At 40.0% G+C, this 23,270-nt stretch overlaps 1 protein-coding gene and 1 long non-coding RNA gene across 3 annotated transcripts in view; both read left to right on the plus strand.

Annotated features, from left to right (window-relative positions):
• Positions 1-10,194: 10,194 nt before the first annotated feature.
• Positions 10,195-17,195, plus strand: LOC125384448. The gene is made up of 3 exons (XR_007223263.1): positions 10,195-10,281; positions 16,322-16,379; positions 17,099-17,195. It is a non-coding gene; the product is annotated as an uncharacterized LOC125384448 (long non-coding RNA).
• A 1,734-nt stretch (positions 17,196-18,929) lies between these two features.
• LOC124131800 (xanthine dehydrogenase/oxidase-like) overlaps positions 18,930-23,270 on the plus strand; it is a 34,202-nt gene continuing 29,861 nt past the window's right edge. Inside the window, exons 1-4 of one of the 2 annotated variants that reach the window (XM_048403708.1) lie at positions 18,930-18,973; positions 19,293-19,419; positions 21,832-21,893; positions 22,983-23,027. In XM_048403708.1, coding sequence (XP_048259665.1) covers positions 19,350-19,419; positions 21,832-21,893; positions 22,983-23,027 — 177 coding nt within the window. In that variant the 5' untranslated portion in view covers positions 18,930-18,973; positions 19,293-19,349. Of the gene's footprint in view, positions 18,974-19,190; positions 19,218-19,292; positions 19,420-21,831; positions 21,894-22,982; positions 23,028-23,270 lie in introns of those variants that run through there. The other variant, XM_048403709.1, reaches the window with a different exon arrangement.

The following is a 23,270-nucleotide window of genomic DNA, read 5'->3' on the forward strand; positions in this document are numbered from 1 at the left end:
GACACATCAGTGCAGACACCGTGCGTCGACGATTGGCCAGCAGACACCTCCACTGTCACAGGCCACACTGATGACCCATTCTGACACCACGTCATCGCCGGGACCGTCTTCAGTGGGCAACACAGCACGAGCATTGGCGCCACCAACAGTGGAGACGAGAGACGTTACTGTATCTCAACAGCAGATGACAGATGGCAGAGGGGGAGTCTGACGACGCCGTGGTGAACGTTATTCGGATGCTTGTGTTGTTGAGAGAAACTCGTGGGGTGATCCGAGCATCATGGTGTGGGGTGGAATTAGTTTTGCACAGAGGGTCGGCCCTGTCGTCTTGCAGAACATCGGTCCAGGGAGAGGCAATGGTGTCACAGCAGCTCGGTACATTGATCAAGTCTTGAGACCACACGCCATACCTACTTTGGCACGTCGCCGCAACCACGAGTTTCAGCCTGGTAACTCCCGTGCCCACACTGTGAGAGACATCCTCAAGCAGAGGTGTCTCTTGGCTATCTCTCATCTCACTATCCTTCTTCACATCCTCCACAAGCTCCCCTCCTTTATAAAAAAACCCTCTTATCTGGGTGATCGAATGAACTTCTTCTCTCAAGTCATCAATGCACATGGCGGACACACGAGATACTGATTTGTGATGCCATTTTCTCAGAGACTAGTCTTGTGTTTCACTTTAAGAACATTTGACACTCGAATCTCAACCTTGATGATCGATTGTGCCAAGTTTCATCTTTTTAATGTCTCAAAGTATGTTTACAGTGTTTGGACAAATAAGGTTTCTCATATATCTATCCATGGTGACGTTTCTTTTGCGGTTCAGTATATATGGAAGTGTTCCTTAAAAAAGTGTAAAGAACTAAAACAAAATAAACATCACAAAATAAACTTATTAAAAGTAAAAGACAGAGCCAAAATCTGAAACAGATTCTTACGAGGGCTTCTTTCTTAAATGGAAAATAAGAATGTAAAACCGTACAAAATTGTAACAGACCAAATTGTGGTACTTGCCCTAATGTTTTACAATGTTGTTCTTTTACATTCAAAGACAAAAAAACTTTCTATGTCCGTGGAAATATGAATAGTGCTTCGGAAAACTTGATTTATGTCATACAATGTGCTGGATGCAAGTCCGAATACATTGGACAGACAGGGGACACCCAAAGAGCGAGAGTGAGGGTCTACCGACAACAAATAAGGGACCCCTCTTGCCGGTGTATCCCATTCAGTCAACACATAGATCAGTGTGCCGGGAATAAAACACCACATTTTGTGATATTCCCGTTTTACCGGTTGAGTAAATTATACAGCTCATCTTTGGATATATATTGTGAATAGATATTGCAATTAGTCACATTGTTTATGTCGTTTTACCCAGTCTTGGGCCTAATGTTGCGTCTCTTGGGCACGACGAAACCTATGATTGTTCGAATCCCGGTTCACCCCGATTATGTTTCTCGGTTTGTCAGCACCATACCCGTGCTCGTGGGTTTCACCGAAGTGATAAACATCTGAGTCCTGCATCATTTCGGGCTTTCCTCCCACATTAAGCTGACACGCCGTGATATAACTGGAATACTGTTAAAAGCGGCGTTAAACCCAACTCACTCACTCACTCACTTGATTTACAGGTGAAGTGTGGACTATTGGCCATGTAATTAACTATTTACTCTGCTGAAACCTTTCGCATATTTCTACAGGCTACGAGATATGACATTGGTCATCTATCATCAGTCAGCTATTTACACTCCCTTATCACTAACCTAGACTCGTCTTACTGATAAACTGTTAAGTATAGTGAGGACAGTATGTAAACCCTGTCCAGTATAGCAGTTATGTGTTAATTTAAAACTATTTCATACAACAGTTGTTTACCCGAAAGTGTTTTCAGAGTGTGACAATTTGTACAAAATACGGTATCATGACACAAGCCAATATCCTAACAAACAAGCACATACATGTATGTTCATTGTTTATACTTACTGTGTTAGCAAAACTCTTTGGTCATTCTCATATGACTTCTTTCAGTGGCATTTAGAAGTTGGTGTGATGAAGTATCACTTGCTTGATAAAGGTGTTAGGATCTACACCAAAACGTCTCACTAATTGTAATAAAGAAGTTGTTCATCCATAGAACTTGCCTTACTTCATTCTCATATGGACCGATGACCTACAGTGTTTATGAATGACAAAAATGTCCCAGAGTGTATTAATTGATGGGCAGTACCCATCATCAACGACGTGAAAAAAGTGACCCTGTTTTTCTTGCGCTCCTGTAATGTTACACATGTTAAAAGAGAATATGAACGATCTATCTCTGATATTGTGTACGATACATACGTAATTCATTTCCATAATACTTCTCATTCACTTCTACAATATTTATCACTACGATAATATAGGTCACTGTGCACAATCAGTGAAAGCCCTCGACGACGCTGGTCAACGCACTTTGACCAAAGTTTGACCTAAATTAGCTTTGGTTACCAGTGTTAGCCCATGTTAACGGGTTGACGTCTTACCATACCATCCGTATTCAACCCATGAACCCTTGGGGTGCGGTACGCAGGTAAGAAACCTCCAAGCGAGATCGTCGTTTGAGCTTTTTGGTTTGAATGATTGACTCAATCCTGAATAACATATTGTAATGAATTAACAATAACACGTCCCATTTTAATTCTGGAAACCCAAAAGTCCAGAAAATCTACGGTCTTTGCCCAGTCTCGGTATTTACAAAATTAAACATGGGTAGGCCCATGGGCGAGAATATGTTCCTTTACCCAAAACTCATGTTTTTGTTTCGCAAATACATTAAATGTATTTATTCAAGTATCATGACACAAAATTTAACTCATTTTAACTTAATTCAACGATTTTATAGCGATATTGAAATATTTCGCCCATGGGCGAGAATATTTTCCTTTACTCAAAACTCATGTTTTTGTTTCGCAAATACATGCGGGTGTTCTTACCATTTTCATGGCACATAATGTAACTCAATTTTACTTAATTCAGCTATTTTATAGCGTTATTGAAATATTTAGCCCATGGGCGAGAAAAGGTTTGGCCCATGGACAGGCCCATGGGCGAGAATATTTCCCTTTGCTCAAAACTCATGTTTTAGTGTCGCATATACATAAAAGTGTTCTTAGAAGTTTCATGTCACATAATTTAACAAATTTTAACTTAATTCAACTATTTTATGGCTTTATTGAAATATTTCGCCCTGGACGAGAAAGATTGGCCCATGGGCGAGAATATTTTCCTTTGCTCAACAGTTTTAGTTTCGCAAATACATAAAGGTGTGTCTACAAGCATGACACATGATTCAACTATTTTACGGCGTTATTAAAATATTTAGCCCATGTTTTCGTCAGTCCCTTTAAAGCATCAACTAACCGTGTGCAAAATATATTGTATCGTGTTAAATATACTTTATATTATATCATTACATTACTATTTAAAGATATACCTGCTGTCGGTCAATTACGATCTACCACACCACGCGTGAATAAACAGTTATGCAGGTGTTGCTGTGGGCAAACACCTAGCCTGAAAATGTTTATTTTTTTGTGGATACATGTTTTACAAATGTTCGTTGATATCTGGATATATTAAGCACAAAGACAAACAAATGTTTATGAAAGATGAATTAGTGCCTTGATATATTCATCAAGATGTGTATCATCGTTTAAAGGGGTAGGTATGAAATATACAGGTACGCGTGCGCGTATTTTAATGAAAAAAACTCTTCGTTTTTTATTGCATAACGTTTGGCTGAATATCTTACATTCTATCGAAATCTCGAAATAATTATTTAATTACATGCGGTGGCGAACTGATCAGTGGGAATTTTGTTTCAATGCGATTGAGGAAAACGTGAGTAAAAATTGTGACACAATCGACTTTAAACCGCACAGATGTATCTTCAAATGTGTTACATCTACAGATTAGTATTATATCTACCTATATACCACTTTATAATGCTACGGTACATCGTATTGAAAGAAAACAAGGGGCTCAAAGTGAAGCATTTTTACCGTATTTTCTTAAGAAAATCCAAGTCAGAAGTGTTCGGTCCGACTTGGCCCGTGCTGTCAAAATCAAATTAAACCTCACAGATGTGTCATCAAATGGATTCACATCTATAGCTAAGTATTATATCTACCTATATACCACTTGATAATGTCACGGCACATCGTATTTAAAGAAAACAAGGGGCTCAAAGTGAAGCCCTTTCCCCTCTACATTCTCAACATAGTCTCGATCAGAAGTGTTTGGCTTGTGTTGGGTCCGACTTGGCCCGGGCTGTCAAAATCTACTTAAAACACACAGGTGTATCTTCCAATGTGTTTACATCTATAGTTTAGTATTAAATCTACCTATGTACCACTTTATAATGTCACGGTACATCGTATTTAAAGAAAACAAGGTGCTCAAGGTGAAGCCCTTTCCCCTCTACATTCTCAACATAGTCTCTATCAGAAGTGTTTGGCTTGTATCTTCAACTCTGCACAGCGAATCGCGGCGCCTTAGACGAATGGGCCACCCGTGCCCCCGACACACAAGAGACTCAGTAACATTCACGCACCATTGGGAATATCAAAGTAAGTTCATACAGCAAACTACGGTGAGAAAAAGTGTGTCACGGTAAACACAACAGGTTCTCAGGATTTAGATTTAAGTCCCAAAAGGAACAGAGGCTCGGTGTGTTTTGACTAAACACGTTATGCCATATAACACAAGGCGGGATCTCAATATCCCAAAATCTAAAAAAATCCAAAAAACTTTGTATTTATGTTAATGTTTTAATTCTTTAGTTACCGCGTCCCTTTCGCGCGTCAATGCGTTTATAGCAATTCCACTGTTGTAACAATCGTTATATCAAACTGGTGCAGAGTCTTGGGGAAATGTAATGACTGCAATACAATCAAGCATGTCAGAAGAAAAATGTCGTTCCTTTTGTGAAACCATTAAAGTCTGTAAGTGATCAATCACATATTCTTATTTGATAATATTTCTTAAGAAAATACAGTAAAAGAGCTTTCCTTTAACGGCCCAGTTTTCTTTAAATGCCATACACTGTGACATTATAAAGTGGTATATAGGTAGATATAACACTAATCTATAGATGTAAACACATTTGAAGATACATCTGTGTGTTTAAAGTTGATTTTGACCGCCCGGGCCAAGTCGGACCCAACACAAGCCAAACACTTCTGATAGAGACTACATGTATGTTGAGATTGTAGAGGGAAAAGGGCTTCACTTGAGCCCCTTGTTTTCTTTATATACCGCGATCTGACACACTATAAAGTGGTATTTAGGTAGATATAACAATGGTCTATAGATGTAAACACATCTGAAGATACATCTGTGCGGTTTAATTTGATTTTGACAGCCCGGGCCAAGTCGGAACGAACACTTCTGGCATAGATTTTCTTAAGAAAATACAGTAAAATGCTTCACTTTGAGCCCCTTGTTTTCTATAAATACTGCGATCTGTGACATTATAAAGTGGTGTATAGGTAAATATAATACTAATCTATAGATGTAAACACATTGGAAGATACATCTATGCGTTTAAAGTTGATTTTGACCGCCCGGGCCAAGTCGGACCCAACACAAGCCAAACACTTCTGATAGAGACTATGTTGTGAATGTAGAGGGAAAGGGCTTCACTTTGAGCCCCTTGTTTTCTTTAAAAACCGCGATCTGAGACACTATAATGTGAATGTATTTATAATATGTATGTATTTTGATATACGTCAGAATGCTTAAACTTTCTATTGGTGCTATGACAATTTGCGTCAATAATGCAAATTTCATGTTGATTTTGCATCTGTTGGGGTATATTTGGTTTCTACACTTTCTTGTCGATTATATTTGAAGTATTGTTGAAGCGAATTTGTACTAATTTAAATGTTAAGTATATTACCACTTTCAATATTTGATCACTATTGTGACATACATATGTAACTCGAAACAGAGGAATTTGAATAATGAGGCCGTTGAAAGTGCCCTACGAAAACAGCAAGAAGCTAGTTGATAACCAATCGTGGTCAATTGGTACCATGTTTTATTTCAGATTCTTTCTTGATTAACACTGGCTAATTAAAAATGACTCTCGTCAACCCCGATTGCTAGAAATGTGCCAACCTCTGCTACCTTACATTAAACTTCCTTGTTTTAATTCTGCCAATCCGAGAAGAAATTTGACCTATATGATTAAAGATCAGCAAGGAGGGGCGCACAATTGGTGCCCATGGGTCTGTCTACTTCTTGCCTAAACGTCTTATCCTCCAATATCACAGAGGTGTTATCTATAAGGAAATCCAGCATTTTTCAAAGTGTTTTCTTAGTGAATTTCTGATGAAATTTGATTTCATTTGTGACAAATTGTCCTGAACCTTGACGACAGAGATGTAAATTTTCCTAAATGGTCCTGTGGCATAGTCGTGTACAAAGTTGAAAAATCAAATGTCTTGACTTAACTTAACCTTGGTTATTTTCTGAGATTACAAAAACTCGGGCAAATCCTTAGAGCTTTTGAGAATCCACATGGAATTAATTGTCTCAAATACTTTCTGTGAATATATAGATTATCACGCGAGTGTGTTTGGGGATGGTAAATCTCATGTATTGGGAATAAACATTGTTTTTAGCGATTCTTGGCACTCGGATTCGTCTGTGATATCGCTGTTGGTGGGACTTCGTACCCTCCTTGCTCGTGTTGTCTTAGATAGAGTGGACATGCCCTATCTTGTGAGAGCAGTATATTGAGCATAGGCCAGGGCGTTCGGATGGATTAACGCTGTGTATCATGTAAGTACATATAAAAAGAAACTGGTAAACAGGACATATTCTTGTTGCTGAGAATGTTAGTAATGCCTCATTTGACTTACAACGCAAAAAATGTGAATTCTGAACACCAACAAATAAGATGAAGCTCTCCAAGGTATCAGAAAAAACAAAACCAGATTTGTGCATCAACCTTCGTATATAACGCAGCGTATAACTCAGGGCTCATGCAAATGTTTCTGCCCTAATGCGATGTTGAGGCACAATGTCGTCCTGTGACTACGCCCGTATGATTTACGAATGTGTGATTGGAGTAGATAATATACATGTGTAGCGTCATAGTTGCCCGAGTGTCTAAATCGAGTGTAGGGGGTATAAACATAAGTGGGAGTAAGTAAGTTGATAACTGTATCTATCAACAATGCACGGATCAACCACAATAGTGCTTATAATAGTTGTGAAAAAGAAAGCAAAGACGACCTATTTTCACATTGATACTTTTGAAGGACAGATATAAATTTCACAAACAATATACATTTTTTCATAGACCTTCAGACCGCCTCCGTGGTCTAATTGTAGAGCTTCCGCCCGGAGAACGAAAGATCGGGGGTTTGATCCCCGGCAGCGTCATACCAAAAGACCTTTAAATGATAGTACTTGTTGTTACCATGCCTAGCGCTCGACGTTAAGGGCTAAAATTAGGACTGGTCTTCTCGGAGTCAGTATACTGTGTCTGATATTCATGTTAAACTGCGGCATGGTATCTCAATGGGGTAGCACTATAGAAAATTGCATTAGTCCGGAATAGTATAAGCAGCCACACACACACACACGCACACTACCATTTACGTCGCTATACAAGTGCAATACTATTGAACACGACGTCAAACCCTTTTCGACTCACCTCACCTCACCTCACCTCACCTCATCTCACCTCACCTCACCTCACCTCACATACCTTTGGACAGGGGGAAGTTTTTGTTCCGGTGTTGATTCGTTGATGTTTATGTAGATGTTACATGATATGGAGTACATTTGTATATTGCATTTATCACCGACTATAATGGGGTAGCACTATAGAAAATTGCATTAGTCCGGAATAGTATAAGCAGCCACACACACACACACGCACACTACCATTTACGTCGCTATACAAGTGCAATACTATTGAACACGACGTCAAACCCTTTTCGACTCACCTCACCTCACCTCACCTCACCTCACCTCATCTCACCTCACCTCACCTCACCTCACATACCTTTGGACAGGGGGAAGTTTTTGTTCCGGTGTTGATTCGTTGATGTTTATGTGGATGTTACATGATATGGAGTACATTTGTATATTGCATTTATCACCGACTATAACTGACCACAACGTGCACCCATATATGCAATACAAGCGTCATGGCAAGAAGATGCGAATAGCTCCAACTAGGGTCATGTCAGATTCATTAATTTTTTTACAAGTTTGTATTATTTCAATAAAGTGACAAAACCCTTTCCATGTCCAATAGAAATCTCTGCATAAAGCAGCGTCGACTGTACGATTCCGAGTATATCATGAGCATGTGTTTATGAATCACTATCAAATAGTTATAATACCAGGTGTTCGCGAAAACGTGAGCGTATTAAGAAACGCTGACTTTGTTAATTGGTTTATGAATCCAAGATAATGCAACTAAATCTCTATATAAGGCTACACTAAATCCCATCCAACCCTATCTCACTCAATCATAGAGTGGGCTGTTGACTGTGGATATCTTGATTTGCATATTTCTGTAAGCATTTTGTACATGAACATGACAATATATAATACACTGCCGGACAAAAGAACGTTTGCACTTGAAAATACCTGCTTCATTTATTACCGTGTAGCGTGAGCTTGCCATCCCTGTGAGCCTTGTGACGCCATGTGCACGTCATCTATTGTTAGATACTCATTGATATGATTCATGTAATATCGCCTACAATACCAATATCAAATACATTCAATAACCATATCTTGTTTTTCAACCACCATCAAACATGGGTGTATACTTTCCTTTGCCCGGAAGTTTATTATTTTTTATTTTTGTTAAATTTTCTAATTTTTTTTAATTCTGAACATGACACCTGCACGTCAAAAGCTGCTTTGATCTGCTGATTGGTCAATTTTGAGAAGATATTTTATGTTTCATTTAAAGACGATCTTATTTCAACAAAGAGGTACAAACCAACGACAACGGAAATTATGCATGGATCAGCCGTTTTATTGTACTACAGTACTAGTCTCAACACCCTACCTCATGCTTGTCGTAAGAGCCACATGAACTGGTTATTGGATGGTTACCAAATGCGTGGACCTGAGCATGCTAACCAGCACTGGCTGCCGAACAGAGATTCGATATTATTTGTTTATTTGTTTGTTGTTTAACGCCGCACTCAGCAATATTCCAGCTATATGACGCCGGTCTATAAATAATCGAGTCTGAACCTGACAATCCAGTGGTTGACATCCTGAACATCCATCTTCGCCATTGGGATACGATGAAATGCATCAACCAAGTCAGCGAACCTGAGATCCAGTTAGTCGCCTCTTACGACAAGGATAGTCGCCTCTTACAACAAGCATGGGTTGCTGAAGACCTATTCTAACCCGGATCTTCACGGGTCAGATACGATACCTACAGAATGACATAACCTGGGATATTGCTGATTGTGGCTTTAAATCAGACAAACACAAGCAGCTCTTTGTTAAGAACCACTGAATAAATACAGATACGAACCTGTATACTTGTAATTCAAGGCGTTTAAGGCGCCTTTGGGCAGGCCAAAATTCTATGATTGTGGGTTCGAATCCCGGTTCGCCCCAAATATGGTCCAAGGTTTGTCAGCAGGTAACGAAGAGGTAAGCGTCTATACCTTCATTACTTTGGCTTTCCTCCCACATTAAGCTGACACGCCGTGATAAAGTAGTAATTGGAATACTGTTCAAATCGGCATAAAACCCAAATCTCTGACTCACTCTTTCTGGTGGCATGCTTGAAGACATCCATGATTTATGTAATTGCCATTTAATCCTGCTGACTATGATATTCTGATACTGCAAATGGAACTGGAATTTGCCTCAAGCTGTTCCATTTAGTTGAAAGGGTATATTAATCATTGAAATATCAAGTCAATTGTTTAAGGTTTAAATTTAGTTGGAGGGAGTAGGCAACAGCTGTACCGCGATAGGTTAGTTGACAACCCATAAACACAACGGTATTATTCAGGATAATGCGGGATCACGTATACTGATAACCTAATTGCATATATGTACAGTACCCTATCGCTGCAAATGAAGTCGTCCATAGAGATACTACATCACGTTTGTATAAAAGGTTGGGTTTTGGAACGTTCTATTTTAGTTCGATCAGCTCATCGGGAGGTTGAGTTGCCTGGTACAGATAAGACTATGGATCAACAACTGGTTTTCTTTGTCAATGGGAACAAGGTAAGATTTTAGAATTCAATTAAACAGGCTGATTGCATTTACGTTACATGTGTAGGTCTTTATAGCGAAAAGTACTATGTTCAACACGCTTATTAGTTTACACTGATGCACTGCCAAAGGTTAGTTTGAACAGAGCTTCATAGTGTCCACAGAATAGTAACAAGAGTCGCCTTATATTAAAAAGCTATAATCGCCACCCCTCTGTAACAGTGGGCACTGATGCCAATGATTCGTAGAAACATATATTGAGGGGTTAGTGCCAAAACCACTTATCTCCTTCCCTCGCCGTTTTCAGAAATCAGCACTTTCACGTTTAAAAGACGCTTAAAAGTAAACACATTCAGTTATATATGAAATGATTTGTTTGTGTTGGGTTTCCTTTTCTGTCTGTTCTAACTTGAAATCAGATATGCCAACATAGATTGAGATAGGTAAACAATTCGTCAACGCAAAATACATGTTCTTGTGTGATTCCCTGATGCGAATGTGGAGTACATCTGCTGGCGAGAAACTGTCGTTATCTGTCTTCAAGATAGGGAGACACTGTGATAAAGCGCCAAGGTCCCAGTTCAAAATGTCGTTAGCTGCGAGTGGTAGCTTTTGGCAGTGTATAATGTTTCAAGTTGTGCCCGCTTCTCCCAATCTTAACAGCACCGGGACGGCTGTCTGCGTGTGGGGACAATTAAGAGCAATAAAAGCTAATTTGTCAGATAGCTCCTCTCCCAGTTTAAGTTGGCATTCCCGGCTGATTTTACCGAGGACTTTTGCCTGAAACCGTGTACAGGTATCTTCCGTTATATTGATAAAAATAATCTTCTAAATACAACAATGAACTTCAGAATAATTCATTATTTGTTTTCATCTGAATTTTAATTAAACATTTCTCTATCTATCTGGGTTGGTTTTTCTCTTGCTTTGACAATTTATATCTATAGACTAAACAAATCAATAATGGAATATGTATTACATGAAATAAAATAATAATTTCCAATATGATGTATTTTAATAACATCATACAGGTCATATTACACTTGCTATTTTGAAAGATGATAATATGTCTTTTAGTAAGAGTTTTATGTGCCCAAAGTAATAATGAGTGAGTGAGTGAGGGAATGAGAGGGTATGGTTTTACGCTGCTTTTAGCAGCATTCCAGCAATACAATATTTTAGCAATATCCTAAACAAATAAATAATGGAATATGTATTACATGAAATAAAATAATAATTTCCAATACAAAGTATTTAAAAAATATATACATGTAATACAATAGTTGATATTTGTTAGAAGTAGTGTATCTAGAAATCTGAAATATGGATACATAACGTAATCAATACGTTCTTTTTATCCTTAAAAATGTAATAATATTTCAGATATTTATTATAACTTAATATACTAGAAATATACTTTGTGTGTCTTTCTTTAAATGCTCATATTACTATACATCCAACCAAATGAGCGCCTAGCGTGCTGTGGGGCGTTTAATATACTTCTGAAGAAGGGAGGAATTTTGTAAATTTATTCAATTATGCAATTCAGACTATTCTAATAAGATTAATACGAGCATTAACTTTAAATATATAAGTTTTTTCTAACACTGATAACTGATCGAACCAGTATTACCAGAGAGATTCACTTTAAATACGCAGTTGAAAATATTAGTACAAAGTACTAATGTACTAATTACATCTGTAGCATGTTGTAATATATACCTTGTAAAGTGAGTGAGTGAGTGAGTGAGTGAGTGAGTGAGTGAGTATGTATTTACGCCGCTTTTAGCAATATTCCAGCAATATCACGGCAGGGGACACCCCTTGTAAAGATAAATCCATTCAATTGCTAACACTATGTAGTATGACAACAAACTTGTTGAAATGTAAAGCTTCCAAATAACTTGAAATCGTTGGTCTGAAAATATTTCACGGTACATGGTGATATTCATCATGAGACTTAATGTCAATGTTGAACACATACGTAGTTCACTCAGCATCTGTGTCGGTATCGTCCTCGAGAGCATCTGGCCTTGGCAGATGATCAGGAGAGCCAGCATGAGAGGGCAGGCTTTTGTAGAACTCGCGATATTCAATTGGAATAACTACTTTCAGCCGATCCTTCTTCTTGGCTGCATATATTTATTGTTTCTATTCATATCTTCCCGTGAGTGAGTCTGTTGAGGTCTGAGGCCTGAGGTCTCCCTCTGCCTCTTGCTCCTGTTACTTTGATTTCACTGAAACTGTCATCACAGTAGTCAGGCTTGAACATGATGCAGTCAGGGCTTGCTTGCACAAATTATAACCCGCATATTCTTTAGTATTTCTCAGCTTTTGCACGTAGTAAATATCACTGACTAAAGTACAAGGTGCAAGCAGCTCAGTGCAAGTCAAATGTTCCAGCAAAAGTAAAGGTATCATTTTTTGTAAGATCCTCATCTTTAACTTTTGCCTCTCAAGCTTTCATTTTTCTTTCCTGGTGTTCTGTTTGTAGCTGCTCAGTAAGAGAACCGCTGTTCTTCTCCCTCTGTAAAACCTCTGGCACAAGGAACACCGATCTTATTTGTGAACATGAAATGAATTTATTTATTAATGATTGAAACATTTCCTCTAAAGGGCAGCAGAGACCGCTCCAATGTCACGTGTCTCACGTTTTTCTTTATACAAATCATACATTCAGGGCCGAGATATTTTCTGTTAGTGTCTTTGCCGGTGTAATGGGCATCCATTGTTGGGACTGACAACATACCCTAATCTTTCGTCGGCAGTCCTGTTGTGGGGTATGTGTTTTCCACGCTTGTCAGTACCTATAAATATGCCTTGATTCTTAGAGCACGGGTGATGTAAGCCTCTGAGTCTCACCCTTCCAAATGAAGGGCACATACCCAGAGACGTACACCTCCGATTACCCCTACCTTTCTACACTGGAGTGAGTATTGTTTTGGGCCTCTTTTAGCAATATTCCAGCAATATCACGGCGGGGGACACCAGAAATGAGCTTCACACATTGTACCCATGTGGGAATTGAACCCGGATCTTCAGCATGACGAGCGAACACTATAACCACTAGGCTACCCCACCGCTCCTCTACATTAGAGGTGAAATAAATTTCGGGTTTAACGTCGCTTCCAAGATTATTGCACTTATATAGCCTGTGTGTGTGTGTGTGTGTGTGTGTGTGTGTGTGTGTGTGTGTGTGTGGCTGCTTGTACAAGTCCGAACTGATATACTGCCGTCTATATCCAAGATGTGAGCTTCAGCATTGTAAAAGCAGTTTCCGTCTGCAGGTATTTGGATTTTCTCGTATCCATTGCAGGAGGCAAGTTGTTCTAAACGTTTTGAACGTATCTGTTTCATTCGTGTTGCATGAGTTTTTCACTACCTTGTTGTTTTTCCGTGAACCTTTCACTGGTGTATTACTTTTGCTTGACATATAAACCACTATCAGAAGAAAAGCCATCTTCATTCCGGAGTTATTCATCTCAAGGTGATTGACAGCTTCTGTCACTTGAAGAGTTTACCAGGGGCTCATCAGAACTTTCAAAATCATTGTCATCCAACTAGGTGCTTGTTGTTCTTTCCAACAGTTCCATGTCTGCTTGAACAGTTTTCTGTTTGTTCATTCACCTGTCCTTACCTTCTGTATCTTCACTCCGTTGTATATGATGTTGGTTGTCATGCCCATCTATCTGTTTACCCCCTGACTGTTAAGTTTCTGTCTGTTCTATTTTGTGCTTTTCTTGTAGCTGTACATCATCGACATGGTCACCTTTCAAGTCTTCTTTCTCTGATTGATCTATCCCCGTTCCGCAGGCTTCAGTTCATTTATGTTGTCCTTATTTCTCTTTTCACACTCACTCCGTTCTATTTCTTTTAGATCTGTGCTCTGCTCTACCAGTCGCTCGCTTTCGTCAGGTTCAATAATCTATTCCCTTTTCTGAAATAAATTATTTTAATTAACTACGCAACTACACAAAAGGTATATCATTAATATAATATTCCACGTGACTTGTTTCTCACGACGGAGGAAACAAGATTTTTTAACTAGTGGCTACGTCACTTGACAGAGAACGTGATATTTCACTCGACACATGGAATAACCTCTATTTATTACACATAGTGTTTGAAAAAAAAAAGTTATAAAAATCATATGTATACTGGTGAAAACATCACGTCACTCACCCTGGTGTGTTGCTTGCGTCATATGGACGGTTAAGTTGACGTCATCTGGACGGTGTAGTTGACGTCATCCGTTGTCATTGTAATTTACTGACGAACTTTACGTTGCATAAGACCTTCACATGTCGCGTACCGCTTCTTGCAACGTGCCGCTGTAGATAAATGCATGCGCGATAATACGACACAGATATGGGTACGTATACAATGAAAATATACTTAGGTTTAAAAGTGTGATATACAATCATCAAGGGCAACACTTAAATTACCGATTGCAAAACGACCTAGAATGAACGGTTAGCTGATCCCACCGCCTCGCTTCGAACGGCCTTTAAATGGTTTATTATCACAATGTAAGCAGTCGTTGTCATCCCTGATGTATCATATATTTCAAGACATGACAACAGATAGATCATTATTTAGATGAAAGGATATATTTTCCTTACACCAGCGTGAACGTTACCAATGGAGGTGAAAGCCTACACTGGTTAACTGTCTATATAGGTGTGATAGTAACACACGTACATACTGAGCGTATCGCACATACCACATGTGCTGTCAGCGCACCTAGTGGGTTAGAGAAAGGAAGATAAATAAAAAATTGTCAATCGACAATTGTGGTTTTCTCAGACGGTGATATTTTTCTAAATGGGAGCTCAAACAGTTTGAGAAATAAAGAAATTATTACACTCGCATGTGTATTAGCTTCTCTTTCGGTCGGTAAATACAAGAATTCTGACACTCGTTTCGTGAAATCAGTATGACACACACGCTCATATAATAATCTCAATAAACATACTGCATTCAGGACTTTTAATCCTGTCGTTTTGTCAATCTCACTGAAATTCAGATTATAGTTCTCGCTATCGCTAATCAAAGATCTAAAGACATCTCATTACGGGTCATGCCAGAACGACCTTTCGCGAACTTTGACCGACCAATGAATGACTAACAAAAAGTCTACACCAGCCACTCAGAAAGCAGCTTTCACCAGCTTCATTGTGCTTGCTTCAAACTGGCGACTATGCTTTGAAATTATATCAATTCAAAATTTGAAAACAGAACCAAGGACATTCTGGAATGTCTAATAGATGATCGATATTATACGGCAGTATTTACTACGGGCTGTGGAATGTTTTTTCCGTTTCCGATCACTTTCCCGATCTGATAAGCGACGCTCTGATTGGTCGGATGAAAGGTCGTTCTGACGTGCCCGTAATGGGATGTCCTCAGATCTTTGTTTTGAGGTAGCGGGAACTAAGATCTGATTTTAATGGGGTTGGACATATTGGCTTCTTCTGATTCTGTTAGTTGCCATAAAGTGGGAAGCATAGGCAGCGTATTTGCCGCAACCATTATCGCTTCCACGCTTGTCCTAAGGTGAATCACAGGACTATAACGAGATATGAAATGGATGCATTGGTTGAGCTTGTTGTCTTTAGTGTTAATTCGAAACACATAATTAAGGAATCGATTCGTTGGCAAAACCATTGTCATTGTTTATACATCACTTTAGATCTAACCTTTGGATGTACTGTCTTTGTACGTGGTTGATGCTTCTTTTGTGGAAGTGGGAAAGGAACCTTACCCTCAAGTATATATTCTCTAAGTTCACGGATTTGGGTTTTATTTCCGAAGATATCTCGAGCTTTGGAATTGTAAGTTTAATAAACGACATTTAAAATTAATGGGGAATCAAACTTTATAACTGCAGAACATTCCAAATGATAATGACAAATTACATTTTGCAAAAATTACATGTACCATGTATGATGTGTGAGTAAATAGAGTTTCTATTATAACTTGTCTTGGTGGGGGTTCAGAATGACTGAATCATAGCATTCAACCATAAAACGATTGCTCCGCACTGTACCAGGTCGTGGAGTCGAGCCCGGACCCAGAAACGACGCTTCTTCAGTACTTGAGGACCAAGTGTAAGATACTTTAATCCCAACATATTTAAGTCTTAACATCACACAATCTTACCTGTGAAGATCCGGGGTTGAATTGGTCTTCACAAACCCATGCTTGCCGTAAAAGGCGACTATGCTGGTCGTAAGAGGCGGGTAACGGGATCGGGTGGTCAGGCACGCTGTCTTGGTTGATGATTGTCATCGTATCCCAATTGCGTGGATCGATGCTCATGATGTCAATCACTGGATTGTCTGTTCAAGATTCGATTATTTACAGACCGCCGCCATGTAGCTGGAATATTGCTAAGTTCGGCGTTAAACAAACAACAAACAAACCTGCTGCTTAAACTGTTTTCAAATTCAGTTCACCAATTTTCTGTTATATTAAATACTCTGGTAATTACTTAGGTTTGTACAATATGTTATAATATGTTACCGATGTAGTAATAATATGTATTATTTTAAAGATATATGAACCTCATTGGGACTCTGTATTACAATCGGTACCCTGATTGTCAATCTGCCGAGCAATGTTTTTTGGATGATCATAATGTGTGACCTGGTTGCTATCAACCTCTAGTTTGCCTCGAGTATATACCGATCAACGTGCTATGGCTGGAATAATGCTTGATATCACACTGAAAATGAACTAAAGCACGGGACTGATAGATGGACATGTGTTTTTGCATCACTTGACGAAACAGCCGACGTCATTTTTTAATAAAAATGATACTTTCTAGTACGTCTGACGGGCAGTAAGCTGGGATGTGGCGAGGGCGGATGCGGGGCGTGCACCGTCATGGTGTCCCGATACAACAGCCGCACGGACACCATATCGTATCCTCTTATGTGAAAACACTTTACAACACTGCTACATCGTGTATATGTTACAGTACGTCTGACGGGCAGTAAGCTGGGATGTGGCGAGGGCGGATGCGGAGCGTGCACCGTCATGGTGTCCCGATACAACAGCCGCACGGACACCATATCGTATCCTCTTATGTGAAAACACTTTACAACACTGCTACATCGTGTATATGTTACAGTACGTCTGACGGGCAGTAAGCTGGGATGTGGCGAGGGCGGATGCGGGGCGTGCACCGTCATGGTGTCCCGATACAACAGCCGCACGGACACCATATCGTATCCTCTTATGTGAAAACACTTTACAACACTGCTACATCGTGTATATGTTACAGTACGTCTGACGGGCAGTAAGCTGGGATGTGGCGAGGGCGGATGCGGAGCGTGCACCGTCATGGTGTCCCGATACAACAGCCGCACGGACACCATATCGTATCCTCTTATGTGAAAACACTTTACAACACTGCTACATCGTGTATATATATTTTTTTCACTGTTGTTATTTTAAGGGGCATGTAATAATGTAACCTATTGAAGCATGTTCAGAATTCACAAAAGCTACAATGACCTTAACAATATAGCCATATCGTATCCTCTTATGTGAAAACAGATAACCGTCAAAATAGATCCATCGAATTCGATGGTGTGCTTTGACATAGTAACAGGAATTACTTCATCACCAAGCCACATTGGTATCCAAATACTTGCACTTGTTCACACCAAAGAAACATAATTGGCTCACACATACGTCTTATAATCACCGACCATTAAATTTATCAACAATAGATAAATATACACGTTCATATTTTCTTTAACAACACTGCCACTACTCAATAAATGCGTGTCTGGCGCCCATCTGTTCCCTCCATGGTATGGCTGTAACTACAGTGGAGGGTATTGGCAGCACCAAGACCAGGCTACACCCAGTACAGGTAAGTCTGTTCTCTCCATGGTCTGGCTGTCACTTCAGTAGAGGGTATAGGCAGCACCAAGACCAGGCTACACCCAGTACAGGTAAGTCTGTTCTCTCCGTGGTCTGGCTGTCACTACAGTAGAGGGTATAGGCAGCACCAAGACCAGGCTACACCCAGTACAGGTAAGTCTGTTCTCTCCATGGTCTGGCTGTCACTACAGTAGAGGGTATAGGCAGCACCAAGACCAGGCTACACCCAGTACAGGTAAGTCTGTTCTCTCCATGGTCTGGCTGTCACTACAGTAGCGGGTACAGGCAGCACCAAGACCAGGCTACACCCAGTACAGGTAATTCTGTTCTCTCCATGGTATGGCTGTCACTACAGTAGAGGGTATAGGCAGCACCAAGTCCAGGCTACACCCAGTACAGGTAAGTCTGTTCTCTCCATGGTATGGCTGTCACTACAGTAGAGGGTACAGGCAGCACCAAGACCAGACTACACCCAGTACAGGTAAGTCTGTTCTCTCCATGGTCTGGATGTCACTACAGTAGAGGGTAAAGGCAGCACCAAGACCAGGCTACACCCAGTACAGGTAAGTCTGTTCTCTCCATGGTCTGGCTGTCACTACAGTAGAGAGTAAAGGCAGCACCAAGACCAGGCTACACCCAGTACAGGTAAGGCTGTTCTGTCCATGGTATGGCTGTCACTACAGTAGAGGGTATAGGCAGCACCAAGACCAGGCTACACCCAGTACAGGTAAGTCTGTTCTCTCCATGGTCTGGCTGTCCTACAGTAGAGGGTATAGGCAGCACCAAGACCAGGCTACACCCAGTACAGGTAATTCTGTTCTCTCCATGGTCTGGATGTCACTACAGTAGAGGGTATAAACAGCACCAAGACCAGACTACACCCAGTACAGGTAATTCTGTTCTCTCCATGGTCTGGCTGTCCTACAGTAGAGGGTATAGGCAGCACCAAGACCAGGCTACACCCAGTACAGGTAAGTCTGTTCTCTCCATGGTCTGGCTGTCCTACAGTAGAGGGTACAGGCAGCACCAAGACCAGGCTACACCCAGTACAGGTAATTTATCATTGAAAATTATAATGTTATTCTAAACCAAGTTAAAACATAACAACGTATGCTTGTTGTTTCCAGGAACGTCTGGCTAAAGCCCACGGGTCTCAGTGTGGGTTCTGCACTCCGGGCATCGTCATGTCCATGTATACTCTGCTCAGGAACAGCCCACGGCCGACACAAGAACAGATAGAGGACAATTTCAGTGGTACGTATACAATGCACCTCAAATGATTAAAGTGCTCGTCGCTCATCCAGTTTTCATTGTCATAGTAATGGTAGTATATAGTGAATGTACAGAGAAAGTGTATAAAGCGACAAAACCCTTAGAAATTTCTGCATTAAGCAGAGTGGATTGAATGTTTCCGACTATATTATGAACATGTGTTTATGAATCACCATCAAATAGTAAATATACAAGGTGTTCGCATAAAGATGAGTGTATCCTGTTCCACCGGTGGCACCCGTCACAAACACATGCAAAGGCAAGTCAATTGAGCACCTGAAAATGGTACAAGTAAACATATGGTACAAGTCAAAATAGGGATTTACATCGGACATCATTTTTGTCACTGAAGCATCAAATTTGGAAATATCCTCCACATGTCAAAAAAACAACTTTTGGAAAGCTTTCCTGAGACCTTGAATGTGTATAACTGATGGACTATATAAATGTACAATAATGCACTATATTGAATTCGCCATACTTCTAACCTTTTGTTTGAGAGAGGCTTCAACTACACTCGTTGGATAAAAGATTTATTCACAGAGCACACATGTCTGACATCGACGATGCATGAATGTCAACAGACACATATATTCAAACATCAGGGACAGTTAATTCTGATCATCATTTCCGGTTAACATACATGTATAAGATCAGGTAAAGCATGTAATAGTGCAAATAAAACGTCCATAAGATATCAATACACAGTAACTTAAGTTTACATTCTAACAAACTATATAACTGAGCAGCATACACAATTAAAACGTCAACCACACAACACATCTCGATTATCTGTCGAAACAGATTCCATAGGGCGTAAAAGGCAAAATAGTAATGAAAATAATATGAATAGACCATTGAAATTCGGTGATGACACAAGTTTAGATGAAAGGGGTAAGGATGTCCTGCTCTGCCAGAAGCAATCAGCACTCACACAATTTCCATAAAATGGTCAGTGTTTGTTGCCTTATCGCCGTACGCCAGTGATTGGTATCCAGTGCAATGATCCACATCGTCGGGGCACCACGGTTCTTGTGTCCATTATTCACTCAACTAGCTGGGGCGGTCGGGTAGCCTAGTGGTTACAGCGTTCGCTCGTCACGCCGAAGATCCGGGTTCGAATCCCGACATGGGTACAATGTGTGAAGCCCATTTCTGGTGTCCCCCGCCGTGATATTGCTGGAATATTGCTAAAAGCGGCGTAAAACCAAACTCACTCACTCACTCACTCTCAATTAGCTACAACACAGTATGTTCTAATTGTTGTTCAACACATCACTCAGCAATAGTCCAGCTATTTGACAGATGTCTGTAAATAATCGAGTCTAGCCCAGAAATTCCAGTGATTGATATCACTTTGGATATCAATTGGGATTAGATTACATCATCAACCAAGTCACCAGGCCTGACCAGCCGATCCATTTAGTAGCCCTTACGACAAGCCTGGAATAACCATGGATGCTACTGTCACTTAAAGTACTGGGAAGATTGTGTCGCTGAATGCACTAAACCCTTAGACTAGCCCGGGGTAACAGGACACATGTGTCGTCTCAGCTGAATAATGCATATTTTCTTTTTTTATATACTTCAGTGTGAAAGATCGAGTTTTCTGAAGTTGAGAAACGTGATATTTCATTGCAGTGAACATAACACTTGATATTTCACTGCAGTGAACATAATACTTTGACGGAACTGTTGTCATACAAGAGTTACCTTCCCTTAAATTGTCTCCCTTTATCAGTGTCAAGCCCGTACACAAACTGTTGACGTCCTCCTCACGTTAGTTCCACATCTACAAGGAAACATAATGACAGATGGTCATTTATGCCGTTTGTTAATCTCTCGAAAATATTTCGTATTAAACTGTAAATTTCGCATTTCCCTCATCAGTGGAGACTTTTTGTCTCGCTAAGCGCCATTTTTGTTACTTGCCCAGCGTGTATTCTTTCGCTTCCATCAGCGGTCTCCTCGTTTGCAAGAATATTTGTTTTAAAAGTTAATTTAGTATATTATCATTTCGAGATGTATGATAAAGAATTTTCGTGACCCTTAATATTTTTGGATACTTTTGTTTACATTGTTTAAGATTTAAGAATACGAAACTACTTTTTAAGTCGCAAATACAAGGGGTGGTGAACCGTCCCTGTGTGTTAGGTAGGGAGAATTTACGTTTCAAGATTTTACATTTGTAATGAAATAATTTTATTTTCGAGTAGACAATTACAAGTATATAATAAATAGGATATTCCATATGTCTCCTGACATATCATGTTTCTCTCATATCGTGACGGGGAAGAGGGAGATATTTCACTCGACACATGAAATATCCTCTATTTATTGCATTTTAGTGTATTTTTACGCATCAATCGTTAGTAACACAGATTCGGTTGACAGGAAACCTATGTCGCTGTACTGGTTACAGACCCATACTTCAAGGAATGTCATCATTTGCCAAGGTAGGTTCCTTACGTTTGTACCAACGTCTGGTTCAGAGTTGGTGAGTGAGTGAGTATGGTTTTACGCCGCTTTTAGCAATATTCCAGCAATATCACGTCGGGAGACACCAGATCTGGTTCAGAAGTTATAGGGTGGTTTGTTTCTGCGACATTCATTGACACTACACTATATGTCTTTGTGTATGTCTGTAGTTACCGTTTTCATGTGTCTGTGTTACATATATCTTACCCCAGGTGGAATTACTGCATATATATATATATATATATATATATATATATATATATATATATATATATATATATATATATATATATATATGCATAAATACCACTAAAATGTTAAGGACTACCCGATTCTTTGATATTACTGTAGTTATAGAGGCGGTCGGGTGGCCTAGTGGTTAAAGCGTTCGCTCGTCACGCCAAAGACCCGGGTTCGATACACAACACGGGTATAATGTGTGAAGCCTATTTCAGGTGTCCCCCGCGGTGATATTGTTGTAATATTGCTAAAAGCGGCGTAAAACCATACTCACTCACTCACTGTAGTTATTATAATATGTCATGGCAACACAGATTAATTGTAGTAATATGAAGGGATCGCGTGGTTCTTAACTATTCTCGAGTAGTATATAACGTTATAGGTTATTATGTTGTTGTTACCCTTCTTTCTATAATGGAGAGTGCCCAAATGCCTTAGTTTCCCAAACGTTTACTACACGAAGTCTCACGTAGGACCAGGCGGTCGGGTAGCCTAGTGGTTAAAGCGTTCGCTCGTCACGCCAAAGACCCGGGTTCGATTCCCGACATGGGTACAATGTGTGAAGCCCATTTCTGGTGTCCCCCGCTGTGATATTGCTGGAATAAAGCGGCGTAAAATCATTTTCTCTCTCTCTCTCTCTCTCTCTCTCTCTCTCTCTCTCTCTCTCTCTCTCTCTCTCTCTCTCTCTCTCACGTAGGACCAAGAAATGAACCATTTCGAAGTGTTAATTTGTTTTGTTTATTTATATACATTGCTCACAGACATTATTATTATTAATCATTCATATTGAAGAACATTCACGCATCGTGATGTATGTATTATTGCAGGGTGGTTGCAGAATGGGAGACCGATGTTGCCGGGTGAATGTCTCAGTGAGCAATTTCCTTGATACCATACGACCGCCACATCAGAGTAACTCAATGATATTTCCATATTTACACTAATTACATACATATGAAATCTTTAACATGTGGTAGCAATTCTGTGTTCGTGGGTTCGAGGGCGGTCGGGTAGCCTAGTGGTTAAAGCGTTCGCTCGTCACGCCGAAGACCCGGGTTCGAATCCCGACATGGGTACAATGTGTGAAGCCCATTTCTGGTGTCCCCCGCCGTGAT

The sequence above is a fragment of the Haliotis rufescens genome, unplaced genomic scaffold (assembly GCF_023055435.1).
Source record: "Haliotis rufescens isolate VD_foot unplaced genomic scaffold, xgHalRufe1.0.p SCAF_3, whole genome shotgun sequence".
Lineage (NCBI taxonomy): Eukaryota > Metazoa > Mollusca > Gastropoda > Lepetellida > Haliotidae > Haliotis > Haliotis rufescens.